The sequence below is a fragment of the Carassius auratus genome, unplaced genomic scaffold (assembly GCF_003368295.1).
Source record: "Carassius auratus strain Wakin unplaced genomic scaffold, ASM336829v1 scaf_tig00214367, whole genome shotgun sequence".
NCBI lineage: Eukaryota > Metazoa > Chordata > Actinopteri > Cypriniformes > Cyprinidae > Carassius > Carassius auratus.
Window position 1 is genome coordinate 1 of NW_020527634.1, and position 20,763 is coordinate 20,763.

Sequence of the window (20,763 nt, forward strand, 5' to 3'; positions counted from 1 at the left end):
CATATATATATATATATGGCAAGCCGTTCATAAATAATTATATTTATAATATGTATGGCAAGCCGTTCAGGAATAATTATATTTATAATATGAAGTCTGAATATATAGAATGAAAGTTTGAATATATATAGAATGAAAAGCTGAATATATAATGAAAGTCTGAATATATAAAATGAAAGTCTGAATATATGGAATGAAAGTCTGAATATATAATGAAAGTCTGAATATATGGAATGAAAGTCTGAATATATAAAAAAATTTCTGAATATATAGAATGGAAGTCTGAATATATAAAACGAATTTCTGAATATATAGAATGGAAGTATGAATATATAAAACGAATTTCTGAATATATAGAATGGAAGTATGAATATATAAAACGAATTTCTGAATATATAGAATGGAAGTATGAATATATAAAACGAATTTCTGAATATATAGAATGAAGTCTGAATATATAGAATGAAAGTCTGAATATATAAAACAAATTTCTGAATATATAGAATGGAAGTATGAATATATAAAACGAATTTCTGAATATATAGAATGGAAGTATGAATATATAAAACGAATTTCTGAATATATAGAATGAAAGTATGAATATATAAAACGAATTCTGAATATATAGAATGGAAGATGAATATATAAAACGAATTTCTGAATATATAGAATGGAAGTATGAATATATAAAACGAATTTCTGAATATATGGAATGAAAGTCTGAATATATAGAATGAAAGTCTGAATATATAAAACAAATTTCGGAATATATAGAATGGAAGTATGAATATATAAAACGAATTTCTGAATATATGGAATGAAAGTCTGAATATATAGAATGAAAGTCTGAATATATAAAACGAATTTCTGAGTATATAGAATGAAAGTCTGAATATATAGAATGACAGTCTGAATATATAAAACGAATTTCTGAATATATAGAATGAAAGTCTGAATATATAAAACGAATGTCTGAAAATCTGATGTTATCAGCGCCATCTTGTGTTATTCATCTACTATTTTACACATTTTGAGCAATGAGCGAGTCCGCACGAAATTTAGTAGCAGCAATTTTAAGTAACGATCATCTAATTAACACCCTGGCGAATGCGTGTACGGGCCAAAATACTGGCAACCGTACTCAACATCGTTCTACTGATGAAGAAATGTATTCGCTATTTCACCGCGGAAGAGCGAATGCGGTGAACTTCACAGCCCAGGACGTTCCTGCTCATCAAGCAAACATTACAGAAAGAAACATGCCTTCTACCTCACAGGGACCACCCACAGCTATCTACAATCTTCGCCCGTTCACTCGAAAGGGCCCTAGACATAAGAGGTAAGAACAAAATTAATTGGAAGTGATAAGAGTTTTTGTCATAGCAAAATTCAGAAATATCGGTGAAATGTGTTAAGTATGATTTCAGATGTAGACAACTGTACATCTTTAAATGTAATATACATTAATGAGGCTTAAGTAGTTAAACTTTGGAATTAGTAGTCTTTGGGTGTTTCACTGCTGTAGTAATGACATATGGTTGTGCACAAATGTTGTCTATAAACTAGAGAGAGAGAAAAATAATTCTTAATATCAACTACAGTTTACAATAAATTCATTTAACACAGCTTCCAATTTATAAACAGAAAAGATAACTTAATATAAAGTACATACATATTTAATTGAATTGAATATGTTGATTTTCTTTAATGTTAAGGTTTCAGGCACTAGGCAGTTTACGTCCGGTGGCTCAGTCTTTCACCAAAGAAGTTATTCTCCTGCCAGACCATACATCTACACATGTGCCAAGGCGTGCCAAGAAAGCTTGGCTTTTTGAAAATGGTCATATAAAATCTGCCTTAGAATTTGGCTGTGACTGGGACGCCGACAAAGTTATGCAGACTATAACATCAGCCTTCCAGCCAGTTGTGGAGGGATGCAGGTAAACGTTAGCTGTGTTTAATCACATTTATTACTTATTTTATATTTTTGCAGTAATACTAGTAATATAATGTGCTTTGATAAATATCCCTTGTTGTGATATGTAACAAAATTAACAAAATATTGGATTTTGTCAATACATTATGGTTGTAAATTATCTAATTCTTTTAAATTTATATTAACTGACCAACTGATAAACTGAGAGTATAAAAATTTGAATGTGTAGACAAATGGTGTTTTGTAACCATACCTTTCATGTACTGTTGTATGGTTTCTAGCTTCAAAATAAGTTTCATATACAGTGTGCTTTTTATTCGTCAGATTACAAATCTTGATGTCGTGCCACAACAAATTAGTGGAGCCATCCCTGACTTCCAACAGACTTTAGGTGGAGACCTTCTGAAAAAACTTTTTCATCAGAAGTCCATTTATGTCAGGCCTGACAAGGTCATTTTTAAGTGAAGAGAAAGAATCTGTAAGTAGTGCAGAATATTTATTTATTTATTTTAAATTTACAGTATTGTCAAAATTCTTAGGCCACCCTAGTATTTTCAGCTCCAAAAATTGCTATAAGCCAGTTATTAATATATTTGCTGTGGTGTGTATATAGGAAATATCAATTCATATTTCAAAACATTTCTTTGACATTAAGTGTAATAATCAAATTAGACTTTTGTTTGCACAAGGACAACAGTTGGTCTGCACCACACAGAGATCTGAACTCACCATCATCAAGTGCATCTGTGATTACATGAATGAACTGAGACAGACTAAATCCAGAAGAACTGTGACAACACCTCGAAGATGCTTGAAGAAACTCACCTGCAAAACTACTTGCAAGTGTACCAAGGACTAAAGCTGTTGAAACACAAACTTTAATATGATTTAGTTAATAGTAGTTAATTGTTAAATTACATTTTTTCATTATTTTTGCAAGCATCCAAAATTTACAGCTTTTTGTTAGATCTTTCTTCAAGCATATTTGAGATGTTGCCATAGTTCTTCTGGATTTAGTCTTCTGGTTTCTTCTTTTTCTCCAATCGCACATGGACTTGGTGTTGTGAGATCACATCTCTTTGTGGCGCACCGGATGTTGTTAGACTCCTTGTGCATACATAATTCAATTCAATTCAATTCAAGTTTATTTGTTATAGTGCTTTTTACAATCCAAATCGTTACAAAGCAACGTTACAGAAATTATGTTTCTACAACATTTAGTAGTAGCTTATAAGTGGTGACTCTCAGTTTGTGCACGTATGAGAGGATTTGTAGAAAAATTAATAGACGTAGTCAGACAGATGATGAACATTATTAATATTAATTAAATTAAAGCTGCGGTAGGGAACTTTTGATGCTCTTGCGGCTAATAAACAGAACTGCTGCGTCCTTGCGGAAGAACATCGTAGCCGGAACTACTTCTCCTCTGTTTATGTCTATGAGAATCACAAAGGTACTGGGTTACTCCGCCGCGGTACCCCCGAAGCAATCTAAAATAGAATATAAACACTTATTATAGGTGTACCCTAGTGTTCAGGACAAGCTAAAACACGGTTGGAAATGGATTCATGGTGTACTCGCTTATTATATAAATTTTCTACATTTTGAACACAAACAAAGTTACGGACCCACAGCTCCGATTTTCACAGATTATTCTGTCTCATATACTACTGTCAGGACATATGACAGGTTTAACAAATATGTAAAAATATATTTTACAAAGTTCCCTACTGCAGCTTTAATAATTATTATATGATGCAGTCACACTTGTAGCAATATTTCGTTTAGTTCTGTTTGTTGATTCAAGGTAGCATCATCTGACATCCTCTGAGGGTCAGCATCAATCTCTTCTCAGGTGTTTCTGGATCCCAGACTGGAGCTTGTGTAAATCCTAGTTACCATGGGATGTAAATCCTGTGGCAAACATAGAAACAAATAGAGACATCATTAGCATAGCATTATTAACCTAAGCTAAAGAATAAAAATGTGCATTTGATCAGATGCAACTACACTCACAATTAAAGATACATTATTCGAATACTTGGCGAAAGAGATGCGTTTTTAATCTAGATTTAAACAGAGAGAGTGTGTCTGAACCCCGAACATTATCAGAAGGCTATTCCAGAGTTTGGGAGCCAAATGGAAAAAGCTCTGCCTCCTTTAGTGGACTTTGTTATCCTAGGAACTACCAAAAGTCCAGCTTTTGTGACCTTAGGGAGCGTGATGGGTTGTAAACGTGGTAGAAGGCTAGTTAGGTATGCAGGAGCTAAACCATTTAGGGCCTTGTAGGTAAGTAATGATCATTGTAACTGATATGGAACTTAATAGTAGCCAGGGCAGAGACTGTAAAATTGGGGTAATATGATCATATTTTCTTGACCTGGTAAGGACTCTAGCTGCTGCATTTTGGACTACCTGTAGCTTGTTTATTGACAAAGGAGGACAACCACCTAGAAGTGCATTACAATAGTCCAGTCTAGAGGTCATAAATGCATGAACTAGATTTTCTGCATCAGAAACACATGCTTTACACATGTTCGTAGCTTGGCAATGTTTCTAAGATGGAAGAATGCTGTTTTTGTAACATGGGAATTATGATTTTCTAAAGACAAAGTTGCTGTCTAATATACACCAAGAGACATAAATTACAATGGATTATTACAATTAATGTCAAAAGAAACGTAAACAATACTTCCTATATAAAAATATGTGAAAATACTATATTTGACTTTTGCACAGTACTGTATATAACAGGGGACATGGCAAAACTGTATTTTACTTTGGTACTAGTATGTTGTGACAATTAAAACAAATGTTTGCTTTGTTGTTAGCCTAGTGTATTGGTTAGCATACATTTACTAAAATTATTATATTAAATTTATTTATTTGCTTCAATTGACCAGTCATGTTCTGATGAAGACAGTAGCAACACAAACAAGAATGATTTCAAAGAAACATTGGATCTGACAATGTGGTAAATACTTTTTCATTTTTATTTTAAATCTATCACCATAATGTAATGTTGAAGATATAAATGTGTTCTGTTGCTACCACTCCAATATGAAGTGAAATCCTAATAAAAATAACCCAACTATTTTCCCTTGTTTTACCAGTCATTGGTAGTGTGCCTGATATTTCCAAAGAAGTTGTTCAGCCATCTCCCACTGTTGAAGTCCAGTGTCTCTCCAGTAATACCCCCTTCCATCTCTGGTGGAGATGAAGTTATTTGGTGTATTGACACTAAAGATATTTGCACCAATGCACCACCCATCTCAGCTGCAAACCTCACCATTCTTCTGTTGCTGCTGCCATTACTATTGATGAGACTCCTACCTTGTCTAGTGGAACATCTGTCCATCTCTAGTGCTACACCAAATCTTTTCGATTGGTCCCACTATCATGACACTGGACCACCACACCATGCTTCTCTGCTAGCAACACCTCTGAGGCATCCATAGTCCCACCCCAAACCAATGCACCCACACAACTACAGTACATGTTCTTTTTATAACAGGGATTTGTCATGGTCAGGGTTTAACGTCAGTAGGCCTTGTTTACAATAACACAATTAGTATTCTAACAATTTTGTGTTAGAATAGTCACTCACAGTAGGACAATGTAATATTACATCTAGGATGTTATTTGTCCTGTAGTAATGCAGCTATTTTGTTAACATCATATATGTACTTAAACATTGTTCATTATAAATATTGATATATAAATTTTTTTAGTACATACCTTGACCTATTTGAGGAAGAATACCTCTCTGATGACGCTGATCTCCAGGAAGCCATATCAAGGTCCTTAGAGTCCAGCACAAATTGATGAAGGTCAGTAGAAGATTGTTATGTAGAAATTTTTAATTCTAATGTATCATAGCAATAGCTTAATTTTCTAGACTCGTAACAATAAAACAGGCTACCACCTAAATGGTTCAGAAATATATTTATGTGTGCACAATGTTGTTTTTTCTTTATCTCATATCAAATCTTTTCTGTGGTTATTGTTTCAGCAATATTTATAATATTGTTTCATTTAATTGTTGTTTAAATCATGGTGTAAAAGTGTATAAAATATATAAAATAAAAATATATAATTTTGTATGTTTCATATAATGGGCGAGTTACCATTGTCATTTTTGTATTATTTTATTGTTTATTATTGTTTCAGTGATTCAAGGATGACTTTAGAGAGAATAATGGAGCAGATTGGTTCGAGAGTAAATAATGACAGCATTGTACGGTTCAATATCATAAGAAGAAATGTGTGGGATGGAACATCCAGAGCAATGGGCAGATCCAATTTTTCACCCGAGAAGAAGGTGGATGTTAAGTTTACTGATGACTATGGAACATCTGAGGGTGCTGTGGACAATGGAGGACCTACTCGGGAGTTTTCCGACTCTGTCTACATGAAATCAAGGACAAAATTGGCATCTTTGAAGGACCATCTAATGCTAAAGTCCTCACATGCAACTCCAAAGGTACACTACTTATAAATTCATATTGATGTCAAGTAAAGGATTTATTTTGGATTCCTAAATATGTTGTACCTGAAATGATTTAGTAGGAAATGTAAGAATCTTCAAATGTTGTACTTACAATGACAATGATGTTTTAATTTCATTTGATAATAGCGATGAAAGACAATGCATACTTCTATGCTGGCCAGATCATGGCAATGTCAATTGCCCATGGGGGGCAGAGTCCATGTTTCCTGTCTGAACTTATGTATGAGTGTCTTCAAAAGGGCCCTGACAATGTAAAGGTCAAAATTGAAGATATTACTGATGAAGAAACAAAGTCACAGTTGCAGTCGGTAGGCATATTTTACTTTAATTATATTGTATTTTGATAAATTATTATTTTTGCATGCACTCATTAACATTGACGTTACAGCTAATAGTTGTATATCTTCATTCAAACAATGTTGTTTTTTTGTATATATTTTTAGATCTTACAGGCCCAGACTGATTCACAACTACAAGATGCAGTTGAACAGGCTGCTAGCTTAATCAGTCTTGCTGGTCACAATGTACGCATAACACTGGAAAACAAACAGGAGACTGCTTTGGATCTGGCTCATTGGTATGTCCTTCAGCGGACCCGTGCACCATTTGAAAGGTATGTTTATATATGAACACATAATGTAATTGTACTTTGTCAGAAAAATTTAATATAGTTTAATGGCTGTAAAATAGCAGAAATACAAGAGATAGAAGAGGAAAGCATGTACAAAAAAAAGTTTTTGAGTTGCTAACAAAGTGTGCCTACAGTATAAGAAAATTTTATGATTGACCTCAACTTCCATTTTATAGTGCACCAGTACAGGTGGACATAATAATTCATTGTGGAACCTCATCTAATTAAAAATGAAAAATACTAGTGCTACATGTTTCAAATCACATAAACTACACATTACAGCGTGTTTCCTTTTTATTAGGTTCAGAGATGGCTTAACGTCTCTGGGTGTCCTAGATGCTCTCCAAAACTATCCTGTTCAGTCAAAGTGCCTTTTTGTGAAGGCTGAAAGGCCTTAACCGCAAATGATGTGGAGAATCTCTTCCAAATCATTCATTCTGAAAGAGGGAGTAATGCATTTCAAGCAGAGTGCCGGACCCTGGCTTTCTGGCAAGACTATCTTCAGGATGCTGAAAGTAAGTTTAGTATTTCATACAGGTTTCAACGCAATCCGTTATTTTCAAAATTGTTTTTGGCTCCATCATAGTGGTACATGACAATGGTGGAAAAAATATATATTTATATTGCAATGTTTGAATTGGTGTTTATGTACTATAAATTCATTAATATAACATTTAAAGCTAATTTTGCCAAAAGTATTGGGTCATCCCCTTTCAATGAACAGGTATGACTTCTTTAGTAATATCCATGAGTGCAAATCTTAATATTAAAGTATAAAATGATATTGTAGGAAATTTTGTGCTTCTAATTTTATAGCAACAGTTTGGACAGGACCCTTTCTATTCTAACATGGCAATGCTTGTGTATAAGGCAAGGTTAAAAAAACACCACTGGTGTTTGGTGATGAGTTTTTGGCTCAAGGTCCACATTTAAAGTCACACCAGAGATGTTCAGCTGGGATTTGGAGTTAGCTTTATGCAGACCAGTCAAGTTCTTCCACACTGACTCAATCAATCATTTCTTTTTGAACCTTGCCTTATACACAGAGGCTTGGAGAAAGATTATTTGCTACAGTCTTCACCAACTCCTATCTTTTATTCTGCTAAATGGCTCTTTATACTCACCAGACTGTTGTTAGTGTTGCATGTGACATTATGAGCAACCCTTTCAAATATAACTACTCTTATAACAATTTTGCATTACTCCAGTGGTATCATTTAACATAGACATGTGGTACTCTTTTTTGTTGTTTTACAGTTGAAAACAATGTCTCTCTGGAGGATGTTCTTGTTTTCTTCACTGGATGTGACAGCATTCCAGCACTGGGTTTCTCTCCAAAGCCAAGACTTGAGTTCATTACCTGTTCCCGATTTCCAGTGGCCAATACTTGTGAAAATATTCTACGCATACCAGTTCATGCAGTGTACACTGCTTTCAGATCTGACATGGATTTTGCAATACGCAATTCACCAGGATTTGGAAGAGCGTGAGAGGTAATATTTTCAAGGCATGTAGAGCTTGAGTTATGTTAGATTGTTTATGCTATTGCTGTTATTTCACTATGTTATTCATTGATACCAACATTCTGTATTTACTGTAACAACAAATGAAAAAACAATAAAAGAAATTGAAGTTCTTCATTACATTTTAAGATGTATTTCAAGCTATATGTTCCAGTCTTCTAACCTGAACAGCCATGTTCCCCGGTTTCATTGTTATGACAGAATTGTTATTTCTTTATAGGCTGTGTATGGCTTTCTTTTAAATAAATGTTTTTCTGTTCTTACTTTTTGTGCCCTGGCTTATATTTTTTTGTGTGTCTACAGTGGTGAGACTTGTGCATCCAAGACCTTTTAATGTAACATTTATTCTCATTTTATATAATATACTGTAGTTACAAAATTACACTACACAAAACTACATAAAATGAATGTATTTAATAACTTAAAATACAGGTTTCACCTTGAACAACAGGGTTATGTTACAACGTTTACAAGGATGCATCATATAATATACACTATTTATATGGTAATAATGTTCAATGGTTCATTGTGAAAGAAAAGTGTATTTTGTTTTTAAATCATAATTTTACATGCTAATGCCTTTTTCTGTCACCACAATAACTTCAATGTGATAAACATTACCAAAATTACTTCGCAGACTAAGTATTTATTTCAAGCAAGTTACATGCTGCGACAAAAAGTTCTATTCCATGATTTCCATCGTCAGTCAAGGGATTTACTGTGATTAACTCAGGATGACACCGGCGATGATCATAAGGTCTTTGCACATGCGCAATATTGAGTGGTCCTTGATTTTCAGGAAGTTGGAGCATTCCAGCTGTCCAAAGTTGCAGTGGGGAGTGGCTTTCCATTGTCCTTAAACTATGGTGGTTCCACTGGCTTATAAACTCATCAACAGATCTGTTTATTCTTGGAAGGTAAACATGATGAAGGGCCGTAATGTGAAGTGGGTTGTTGCTATCTAAAATGCCAACATTTTCCATGAAAAGGAAAAGATCTTTAAAATAAGCTGACACCACCCTGTTAAGTTCTGCCCACAATCTTTCGATGCGTTGATTATGAACACTACAACCAACCATAAAGCTTCCTCTGTTTGCCCCTCGATTCTCAATCATAAACCTTGCAACATCAATATTCTCACTACCTGCATCACCCCTGACATGTTGTGGGAGTCCAAACAGATCCACTGCATTTTGGAAAAGTTGCAAGGCAGTTGATGCTCTGTTGTCCGTGCAACATCTCAGGTAGGTAATACAGCGGCTATAGCCATCAACTCCACCGTGAAACACGAATCCCCATGGATTTAACTTGTGGTTTGTGTCAATATGCCTGAAATAAGGATTATTTATATTATTATAAACCACATTGGATCAAAGTGTAACTTTTTTGTCTTTTTCTTGCCAAAAAGCTTTTGTGAAAAATAAATAAATAACACATTCTCAATAATGTTTTTCCTCCTTCCTGTTTATACATTTACTTTTTTTTTATGTATCGGTATCTCACATTTTCTAAATTTTCTAAACTAAAATACTATTTCTTACTGTATAACTATTAAGTAATTATTGAAGTAACAGCTGATCAGTAACTAATGTATTCTGTCTTACCTCTTGCAGAACAGCAAATCAAGTTTCTACAATACATTTATATATGCAAATTATATAGGCAAATTTTGGTAATTCTGTATGTTTTCTGATGGTTTGCATCTTCTCTTCTCAGGTATTTGATTCTTCATTTAGGGTTGGATCCAGACTAAGGCTTCTGGAATTCCTAGTTATTATTATAGTTATTATTATCATTATTCTTATTTTTATAAACCACATCAAAGTTAAACTTTTTGGCTTTGTTGTCTTTTTCTTGCCAAAAAACTGTTGTTAGAAATATAAATAAATAATAATAATATAAATAATTTATTAATTAATCTAAATATCATGTTTTTTTTTTTTTTTCATGCTTATACTTTTTTTATGTTGCATTATCTCACTTTTTCATTTTGATTTTACAACAGCAGCAATCTTGCTTCATTAACCAGCTAGAGAGTAATTACAAATTTACAAAACACATACCACAATTGATTTGGGACAGAGACATTGTAGACCCTCCGTTGAATAGCCCTTCGTCCTCTTAAGACTCTTCCCACTGGATCTATGATTCTTAAACGCTCTCGCACTCGCCATCGCGGAACTCTGATCCCTCTTCCCCTCAAACTACCAGTGATGTATGTCTCTCCTGATCCAGGGGTTTGTTGAAGAACCTCAGTAATATGACGATCTAGATCATCATTTGAAATGTTTGTGAAAGTCCCATAGTCCACTAAACCAAGTTGTCTCCTGTGGTTGTACAGTGTTCGAATGTTTACAGACAACATTCGTGATATGGCCATCCAGCTAAATCCTAAGTCCCGCATGTGAATCAATAGAGCAGCTGATATGTTGTACCTCAAATGAGAAAAAAACAAAATAACAAAAATGTGCTAATTCACAAAGTGTTAATGCATAACTTGTATTAATTATTTTGTTTGCAACTTGCAAAGAGCCTAAAGTACAATCAATTATCATCACTCACCTCAGCCTTCCTCTCTGTGATGAAGAATGTGCACTTCTACCATGCACTTGTGTATCAGCTTCTTCCTGGAGGACTATTTCAGCCAACATTTCCCTAAGAGATTCATAAATTCCTTCGAGAATGATGCATAAGGTTCTTTCAGCAACATTTTGTTGAACATGACTGCCGATAACTGCTAAGAATGTTGCAAGGATGGAAATATGATCCTCGAGATGACGTGATGTAGACTCCAAATTGTTTATGTTGTTTGGAGTATGACCCACTCTTGCAAAAAAGTCTTGTAGCTCATGGAAGTATTGGAAAATTTCAGTGAATGACATTTTAAATGAATCACAATTCAAAAGGCTAAAACAAGCTACACATTATTCAGTGAGAATTGACAAATGTACACTTTCTTTTCACATATTCACACTTTCACATAAATTTAGACTTTTATTCTATATATTCAGGCATTCATTTTATATATTCAGAATTTCATTCTATATATTCAGACTTTCATTTTATATATTCAGACATTAATTCTATATATTCAGACTTTCATTCTATATATTCAGATTTTCATTTTATATATTCAGACATTAATTTTATATATTCAGACATTCATTTTATATATTCAGACTTTCATTCTATATATTCAGATTTTCATTTTATATATTCAGACATTAATTTTATATATTCAGACATTAATTTTATATATTCAGACTTTCATTCTATATATTCAGACTTTCATTCTATATATTCAGATTTTCATTTTATATATTCAGACATTAATTTTATATATTCAGACATTAATTTTATATATTCAGACTTTCATTCTATATATTCAGATTTTCATTTTATATATTCAGACATTAATTTTATATATTCAGACTTTCATTCTATATATTCAGATTTTCATTTTATATATTCAGACATTAATTTTATATATTCAGACTTTCATTCTATATATTCAGATTTTAATTCTATATATTCAGACATTCATTTTATATATTCAGATTTTCATTCTATATATTCAGACTTTCATTCTATATATATTCAGACTTAATTTTATAAATATAATTATTTCCTGAACGGCTTGCCATAAATATGAAGTCTAAATATATAGAATGAAAGTCTGAATATATATGGAATGAAAGTCTGAATATATAAAACAAATTTCTGAATATATATGGAATGAAAGTCTGAATATATGTAATGAATGTCTGAATATATAAAACGAATTTCTGAATATATATGGAATGAAAGTGAATATATAAAACAACTGTCTGAATATATGGAATGAAAGTCTGAATATATATAAAAAATTCTGAATATATATATGGAATTAAAGTCTGAATATATAGAATGAAAGTCTGAATATATAAAACAAATGTCTGAATATATGGAATGAAAGTCTGAATATATATAAAAAATTCTGAATATATATGGAATTAAAGTCTGAATATATAGAATGAATGTCTGAATATATAGAATGAAAGTCTGAATATATAAAACAAATGTCTGAATATATGGAATGAAAGTCTGAATATATAAAAAATAATTTCTGAATATATATGGAATGAAAGTCTGAATATATGGAATTAATGTCTGAATATATGGAATTAATGTCTGAATATATAAAACAAATGTCTGAATATATGGAATGAAAGTCTGATTATATTAAAAATAATTTCTGAATATATATGGAATGAAAGTTTGAATATATAGAATGAAAGTCTGAATATATGGAATGAAAGTCTGAATATATAGAATGAAAGTCTGAATATATAGAATGAAAGTCTGAATATATAGAATGAAAGTTTGAATATATAGAATGAAAGTCTGAATATATGGAATGAAAGTTTGAATATATAGAATGAAAGTCTGAATATATAGAATGAAAGTCTGAATATATAGAATGAAAGTCTGAATATATAGAATGAAAGTTTGAATATATAGAATGAAAGTCTGAATATATGGAATGAAAGTCTGAATATATAGAATGAAAGTTTGAATATATAGAATGAAAGTCTGAATATATGGCATGAAAGTTTGAATATATAGAATGAAAGTCTGAATATATGGAATGAAAGTCTGAATATATAGAATGAAAGTCTGAATATATGGAATGAAAGTTTGAATATATAGAATGAAAGTCTGAATATATAGAATGAAAGTCTGAATATATAGAATGAAAGTTTGAATATATAGAATGAAAGTCTGAATATATAGAATGAAAGTCTAAATATATAGAATGCATTTCTGAATATCAAAAATGAATTTCTGAATATATATATATATATATATATATATATATATATATAGAATCAAAGTCTGAATGCATTAAGAGCTGGTGAAAACTTTTGAACACGATGAAGATGGCCAAATTTGTCTTATTTTGTTGAAATATATATTTTTTCCATTTAGTTCTGCCCTTCGTAAGCAACAGAAGATACTTGTATGTTTCCAGGTACACAAATAAGTACAGTTTACCTTGATCTTCAAATTCCAAAAGTTTTCACCCCCAGCTCTTAATGCATCTTGTTTCCTTCTGGAGCATCCGTGAATGTTTGAATCATTTTAAATGGTTGTGTTTGAGTCCCTCAAATGTCCTCAGTCTGAAAAGATGTATCTCAAAATCATAAAGTCACTGCTGGAAAGGGTTCAAATATGCAAAGATGCTGGAAAACTGAAGAATCTGCAGGACCTTAAAGATTTTTCTGAAGAACGCTGGTCAGTTTAACTGTTCAGAACAAACAAGGGACTCATGCACAACCATCACAAAACAGAAAGACAGTCGAGGATCATCAGGTAACAGAACACAGTACTAAGAACCAAGGGTTTTTTTTTGTCTTGTGGACTAAATGTTAATATCTTTTATGTACAATATCCTACTCAGGACAGTACTAAATAAAAAATAACATGCATTTAGTATGATTTCTCTTATTTTTTGAAAATTGCTCATATTTTCACAGATTCTGCAAGGGGTGCGCAAACTTTCGATCCCCACTGTATATATATTTAGACTTTCATTAAATATATATTAAAATTTTCATTATGTATATTCAGACTTTCCATATATTCAGACATTTGTTTTATAATTCAGACTTTCATATATATTCAAACATTATTTCCATATATTCAGACATTCATTCTACATATTCAGACTTCATATTTTAAATATAATTATTCCCGGCTTGTCATTATATATATATATATATATATATATATATATATATATATATATATATATATATATATATGTCCCCAACTAGATTACCAAAAGAGAAACAGCATTAAGGGACCAGTGGATGGAGTTTATTTTTACAGAGCATCAACGGAGTTGTGCAAGTGTTTGTGTTTGTTCCCCTGCATTTCGAAGACGCTTGTTTTACAAACAAGGCCCAGTTTGACGCCGGATTTGCACATCGTTTATTTCTTAAGGATAATGCAGTCCCAATGAAAAAGGGTCACGATCGTGTGTTGGAACCGCAGGCGGTGAGTAAAACTGCTCCAAATATCTCTGTGTTGTTAACTTAGCTATCGGCGCGTAAGCACATCAAGTAAACAACATGCGATGTTAACTGCACTTTCCACATGTACAGCTTAAAAAAAAAAAAAAAAAGACGACAAAGTGGAACTTAGTCCTTTTCCAAAACCGCTAAGCAAATATATACAGTTTCAGTACATACCACATAGAGATGTTATTGCTGATGCTGCACTTAGTAAATTTCAGCCTCTGGATCTGATTCTGGATCATAAATATACGCCGAATCTGACTGTTAGCCATGGTTTGTTTTGGTTGGTTTTGTCCTCACGGTAATGTCACAGCTTTTCTCAACGCAAAAGCCTATTCGTGATTCTTTAGCTCCGCCCACACGTCACGCCTCCAGCCGCTCGTGTTTTTCCGGGAAAAATCGGTACAGACTATCTTTCTCTTATGAATATAATAAAACTAAAGACTTTTTGGAGTTATGAAGGATGCAGTACTACTCTATAGGTACTCAAGATTAACAGGATATTGAGTGAAAACGAGCATTTCACCCCCCCTTTAAACAGTTATAAATTTTTAACAAATACATCTTATGTAGTAAAGCTACACATTCTGAACAGTTTTAGTTTTAAACATTAGCAGCATTGCAGCTAGCAACTACTGATTCACATGTGATGTGTGTACTGCTAGCCACCTCTCTCCAGGCTGAGGTGCTGTTTGGCTGGCTAGCTGTTCAATGGTTTCTTATTTTCTATAAAATAAGGTAAGGTAAGGTAAAATACAGGTGCTGGTCATATAATTAGAATATCATCAAAAAGTTTATTTATTTCACCAATTCCATTTAAAAAAGTGAAACTTGTATAATATATGTATAATATATATACATATATATATATATATATATATATATATATATATATATATATATATATATATATATATACACTTGTAAATATTGCTTCAGTTTATAACAACGTTTTCAAGATTTCTAAGAGGGCAGGCTTCAAGTATAACTCGTTTGAAGTAATGATGCTTCATATAACATTATCAAGAGAAACAAATGTTAATGATAAATCCCCTGTGATGTTTGTACTGGCTACTGTATACAGGCCACCAGGGCACCATACAGACTTTATTAAAGAGTTTGGTGATTTTACATCCGAGTTAGTTCTGGCTGCAGATAAAGTTTTAATAGTTGGTGATTTTAATATCCATGTTGATAATGAAAAAGATGCATTGATCCCCATTTATAGACATTCTGAACTCTTTGTGCAAACTTCATATAGCCAAAATTGTAAATTCTACTTCTTGTTACAAATATTGAAGAACAATCACTTCTACCACAAAAGACTGCTTTTTAAGTTATCTTCCTGATGTATCCAAATTCCTTAGCATATCCAAAACCTCAGAACAACTTGATGATGTAACAGAAACTATGGACTCTCTCTTTTCTAGCACTTTAAATACAGTTGCTCCTTTACGCTTAAGGAAGGTTAAGGAAAATATTTTTACACCGTGGTATAATGAGCATACTCGCACCCAAAAGAGAGCAGCCCGAAAAATGGAGCGCAGCTGGAGAAAAACAAAAACAGAGGTATTTCGTATTGCTTTTCGGGAAAGTAAACTATCCTACAGAAAAGCATTAAAAACTGCTAGATCAGATTACTTTTCTTCTCTTTTAGAAGAAAACAAACATAACCCTAGGTATTTATTCAATACAGTGGCTAAATTAACGAAAAATAAAGCCTCAACAAGTGTTGACATTTCCCAACATCACAGCAGTAATGACTTTATGAACTACTTTACTTCTAAAATCGATACTATTAGAGATAAAATTTTAACCACTCAGCCGTCAGCTACAGTATCACATCAGACAGTGCACTATAGACCCCCTGAGGAACAGTTCCACTCATTCTCTACTATAGGAGAGGAAGACTTGTATAAACTTGTTAAATCATCTAAACCAACAACATGTATGTTAGACCCTATTCCATCTAAGCTCCTAAAAGAGGTGCTTCCAGAAGTCATAGATCCTCTTCTGACTATTATTAATTCATCATTGTCATTAGCATATGTCCCCAAAACCTTCAAACTGGCTGTTATTAAGCCTCTCATCAAAATAACACAACTTGACCCCAAAGAACTAGTTAATTATAGACCAATCTCGAATCTCCCTTTTTTGTCCAAGATACTAGAAAGGGTGGTATCCTCACAATTTTATTCCTTCTTAGAGAAAATGGTATATGTGATGATTTCCAGTCAGGATTTAGACCGTATCATAGTACTGAGACTGCTCTCCTTAGAGTTACAAATGACCTGCTCTTATCATCTGATCGTGGTTGTATCTCTCTTTCAGTTCTATTGGATTTTAGTGCTGCGTTTGACACAATTGACCACAACATTCTTTTGCATAGACTTGAACACTTTGTTGGCATTAATGGAAGTGCATTAGCATGGTTTAAATCGTACTTATGTGACCGCCATATTAGATCAGTGAATGAAGAGGTATCATATCGATCACAAGTGCAATATGGAGTACCTCAAGGCTCAGTACTAGGGCCGCTACTCTTCACGCTTTATATGTTACCCTTGGGATATATAATCCGGAAACATGGTGTTAGCTTTCACTGTTATGATGATGATACTCAGCTCTATATTTCTCCGTGGCCTGGTGAAACACACCAATTTGAAAAACTGATGGAATGAGTAGTCGATATAAAAAAACTGGATGACAAGTAATTTCTAACTGTTAAATTCTGAAAAAACAGAGGTGTTAATTAAAGGACCTAAAACTCTGCTTGTAATAACCTAGAACACTGTCTAAGACTTGATGGTTGCTCTGTCAATTCTTCGTCATCAGTTAGGAACCTAAGTGTGCTATTTGATCGCAATCTTTCCTTAGAAAGCCACGTTTCTAGCATTTGTAAAACTGCATTTTTCCATCTCAAAAATATATCTAAATTAAGTCCTATGCTCTCAATGTCAAATGCAGAAATGTTAATCCATGCATTTATGACCTCAAGGTTAGATTATAGTAATGTTTTATGGTATGGTTGTTCTGCACGCTTAGTAAACAAACTACAGCTAGTCCAAAATACAGCAGCAAGAGTTCTTACTAGAACCAGGAAATATGACCATATTAGCCCGGTCCTGTCCACACTGCACTGGCTCCCTATCAAACATCTTATAGATTTTAAAATATTGCTTATTACTTATAAAGCCCTGAATGGTTTTGCACCTCAGTATTTTAATGAGTTTCTTTTACATTATACTCCTCTAAGTCCGCTACGTTCTCAAAACTCAGGCAATTTGATAATGCCTAGAATATCAAAATCAACTGCGGGCGGCAGATCCTTTTCCTATTTGGCGCCTAAACTCTGGAATAACCTACCTAACATTGTTTGGGAGGCAGACACACTCTTGCAGTTTAAATCTAGATTAAAGACCCATCTCTTTAACCTGGCTTACACATAACATACTAATATGCTTTTACTATCCAATTCGTTAAAAGTATTTTTAGGCTGCATTAATTAGGTAAACCGGAACCGAAAAACACTTCCCATAACACCCTATGTACTTGCTACATCATTAGAAGAATGGCATCTACGCTAATATTTGTCTGTTTCTCTCTTGTTCGAGGTCACTGTGGCCACGAGATCCAGTCTGTATCCAGATCAGAGGGTCACTGCAGTCACCCGGATCCAGTACGTATCCAGACCAGATGGTGGACCAGCACCTAGAAAGGACCTCTACATCCCTGAAAGAGAGCGGAGACCAGGACAACTAGAGCCCAGATACAGATCCCCTGTAAAGACCTTGTCTCAGAGGAGCACCAGGACAAGACTACAGGAAACAGATGATTATTCTGCACAATCTGACTTGGCTGCAGCCTGGAATTGAACTACTGGTTTCGTCTGGTCAGAGGAGAACTGACCCCCAACTGAGCCTGGTTTCTCCCAAGGTTTTTTTCTCCATTCTGTCACCGATGGAGTTTCGGTTCCTTGCCGCTGTCGCCTCTGGCTTGCTTAGTTGGGGTCACTTCATCTACAGCGATATCGTTGACTTGATTGCAAATGAATGCACAGACACTATTTAAACTGAACAGAGATGACATCACTGGATTCAATGATGAACTGCCTTTAACTATCATTTTGCATTATTGAGACACTGTTTTCCTAATGAATGTTGTTTAGTTGCTTTGACGCAATGCATTTTGTTTAAAGCGCTATATAAATAAAGTTGACTTTACTTGACTTGACTTTAATTAGATTAGATTAAATTCAACTTTATTGTCATTATGCAGAATACAAGTACAGGGCTGATGAAATGCAGTTAGCATCTAACCAGAAGTGCAAGAATATAGTGTTTTATATACATAAAAGTGCAGAGTAAGTAAAGCTATGATATACAGAATGTACAGTGGAGGTGCTATATACAATATTGATCAGAGTATATACAGAATGTAAATATGAATGCAATGTAGGGATTGTATGTACATTATGAACAGAGCAATGAAGGATTATATATACATTATGAATAGCAGGAACGTGAGAACAGTGGTAATAAATACAGTTGAATGAATGTGCAAAATTATTGTTGAACAATGTATTATATGCAAAATAACAGTAGTGCAATTATTTTTTTTGTAGAAATAGTCTACTGTTCTTGTACAGTAACAACTTAGTTTATAGAGTAATGGATTTAACCATTTGCAGTCTATGCAAAATATGAGTAGTGCATGCAATACATGTATGTAAAGTACTGTGACCAGTGCAGTAAAAGAGCAGGTGCAGGTTAGATTGGTGGTGTGGCGTTTCAGGAGTGTCACAGCCTCAGGAAAGAAGCTCTTGCTGAGCCTACTAGTTCGAGAGCGTAGACTCCTATAACGCCTGCCGGATGGAAGGAGGGTGAAAAGTCCATGGTTAGGGTGAGAGGCATCCTTGCTGATGTTTCTTGCCCTGCCCAGACAGCGCTTCTGATAAATGTTCTCGATGGAGGTTAACTGGGTGCCAGTGATCCGTTAAGCAGTTTTCACCACCCGCTGGAGTGCTTTGCGGTCAGATGCGGAGCAATTGCTGTACCACACTGAGATGCAGTTTGTGAGTATGCTCTCAATGGTACATCGGTAGAATTCAGCAAGGATCCTGGCACTGAGGTGAACTTTTTTAAGGCTCCGTGAGAAGTAAAGGCGCTGCTGAGCATTTTTGACTAGGGTGGAGGTGAGGTCATCTGAGATGTGGATGCCAAGGAACTTGAAACTCGACACACGCTCCACTACAGCTCCCTTGATGTAGATGGGTGTGTGTGCATGATTCCTAGTCTGCCTAAAGTCCACAATAATCTCCTTTGTCTTCTGGGTGTTTAGTTCCAGGTTGTTGGTGACACACCACACATCCAGGTGCTTCACCTCATCCCTGTAGACTGACTCATCGTCATCCTTGATCAGACCTACCACCGTGGTGTCATCTGCAAATTTGATTATGGTGTTGGAGCCATAAACATGAAAACAGTCATGGGTGAATAGGGAATTGGCAATGATGGGGGTGAGTGCAACAGGACGGAAGTCGTTAGGGACCGAGGCAGTGAAGTGCTTCGATACAGGCACGATGGTGGAGGTTTTGAAGCAAGTGGGGACAGTTGTTTGGGCCAGGGACAGATTGAAAATGTCCGTGAAGACCTCAGCCAGCTGCTCCGCACAGGCTTTAAGCACACGACCAGGTATTCCGTCAGGGCCAGCTGCTTTCTGTCCATTCACTTTACGCAGAGTGGAGTAAACATCTGATGTGGAGAGTGTGAGAGGCAGTTCACTGGGTTGATTCATATATATTTATATATTCATATATACATATACACATAGTGAAGAAAGTGAAGTGACATTCAGCCAAGTTTGGTGACCCATACTCAGAATTTGTGCTCTGCATTTAACCCATCCGAAATGCACACACACAGAGCAGTGAACACACACACACACACACACACACACACACTGTGAACACACACCCGGAGCAGTGGGCAGCCATTTATGCTGCAGCGCCCGGGGATCAGTTGGGGGTTCGATGCCTTGCTCAAGGGCACTTAAGTCGTGGTATTGAAGGTGGAGAGAGAGCTGTTCATGCACTCCCCCCACCC

General features: G+C 34.3%; 1 protein-coding gene and 1 long non-coding RNA gene across 2 annotated transcripts; one reads left to right on the forward strand and one right to left on the reverse strand.

The window, feature by feature from the left end:
• The first annotated feature begins 6,712 nt into the window (after positions 1-6,712).
• LOC113091930 (uncharacterized) lies at positions 6,713-7,464 on the forward strand. The gene is made up of 3 exons (XR_003287476.1): positions 6,713-6,754; positions 6,890-7,059; positions 7,379-7,464. It is a non-coding gene; the product is annotated as an uncharacterized LOC113091930 (long non-coding RNA).
• A 1,860-nt stretch (positions 7,465-9,324) lies between these two features.
• On the reverse strand, positions 9,325-11,026 carry LOC113091929 (uncharacterized). The gene is made up of 3 exons (XM_026257611.1): positions 10,664-11,026; positions 9,575-9,929; positions 9,325-9,417 (listed from the first exon to the last, which is right to left on the reverse strand). The coding sequence occupies exons 1-3, from the start codon at positions 11,002-11,004 to the stop codon at positions 9,325-9,327; spliced, it is 789 nt and encodes a 262-aa protein (XP_026113396.1). The 5' UTR covers positions 11,005-11,026.
• Positions 11,027-20,763: the final 9,737 nt, after the last annotated feature.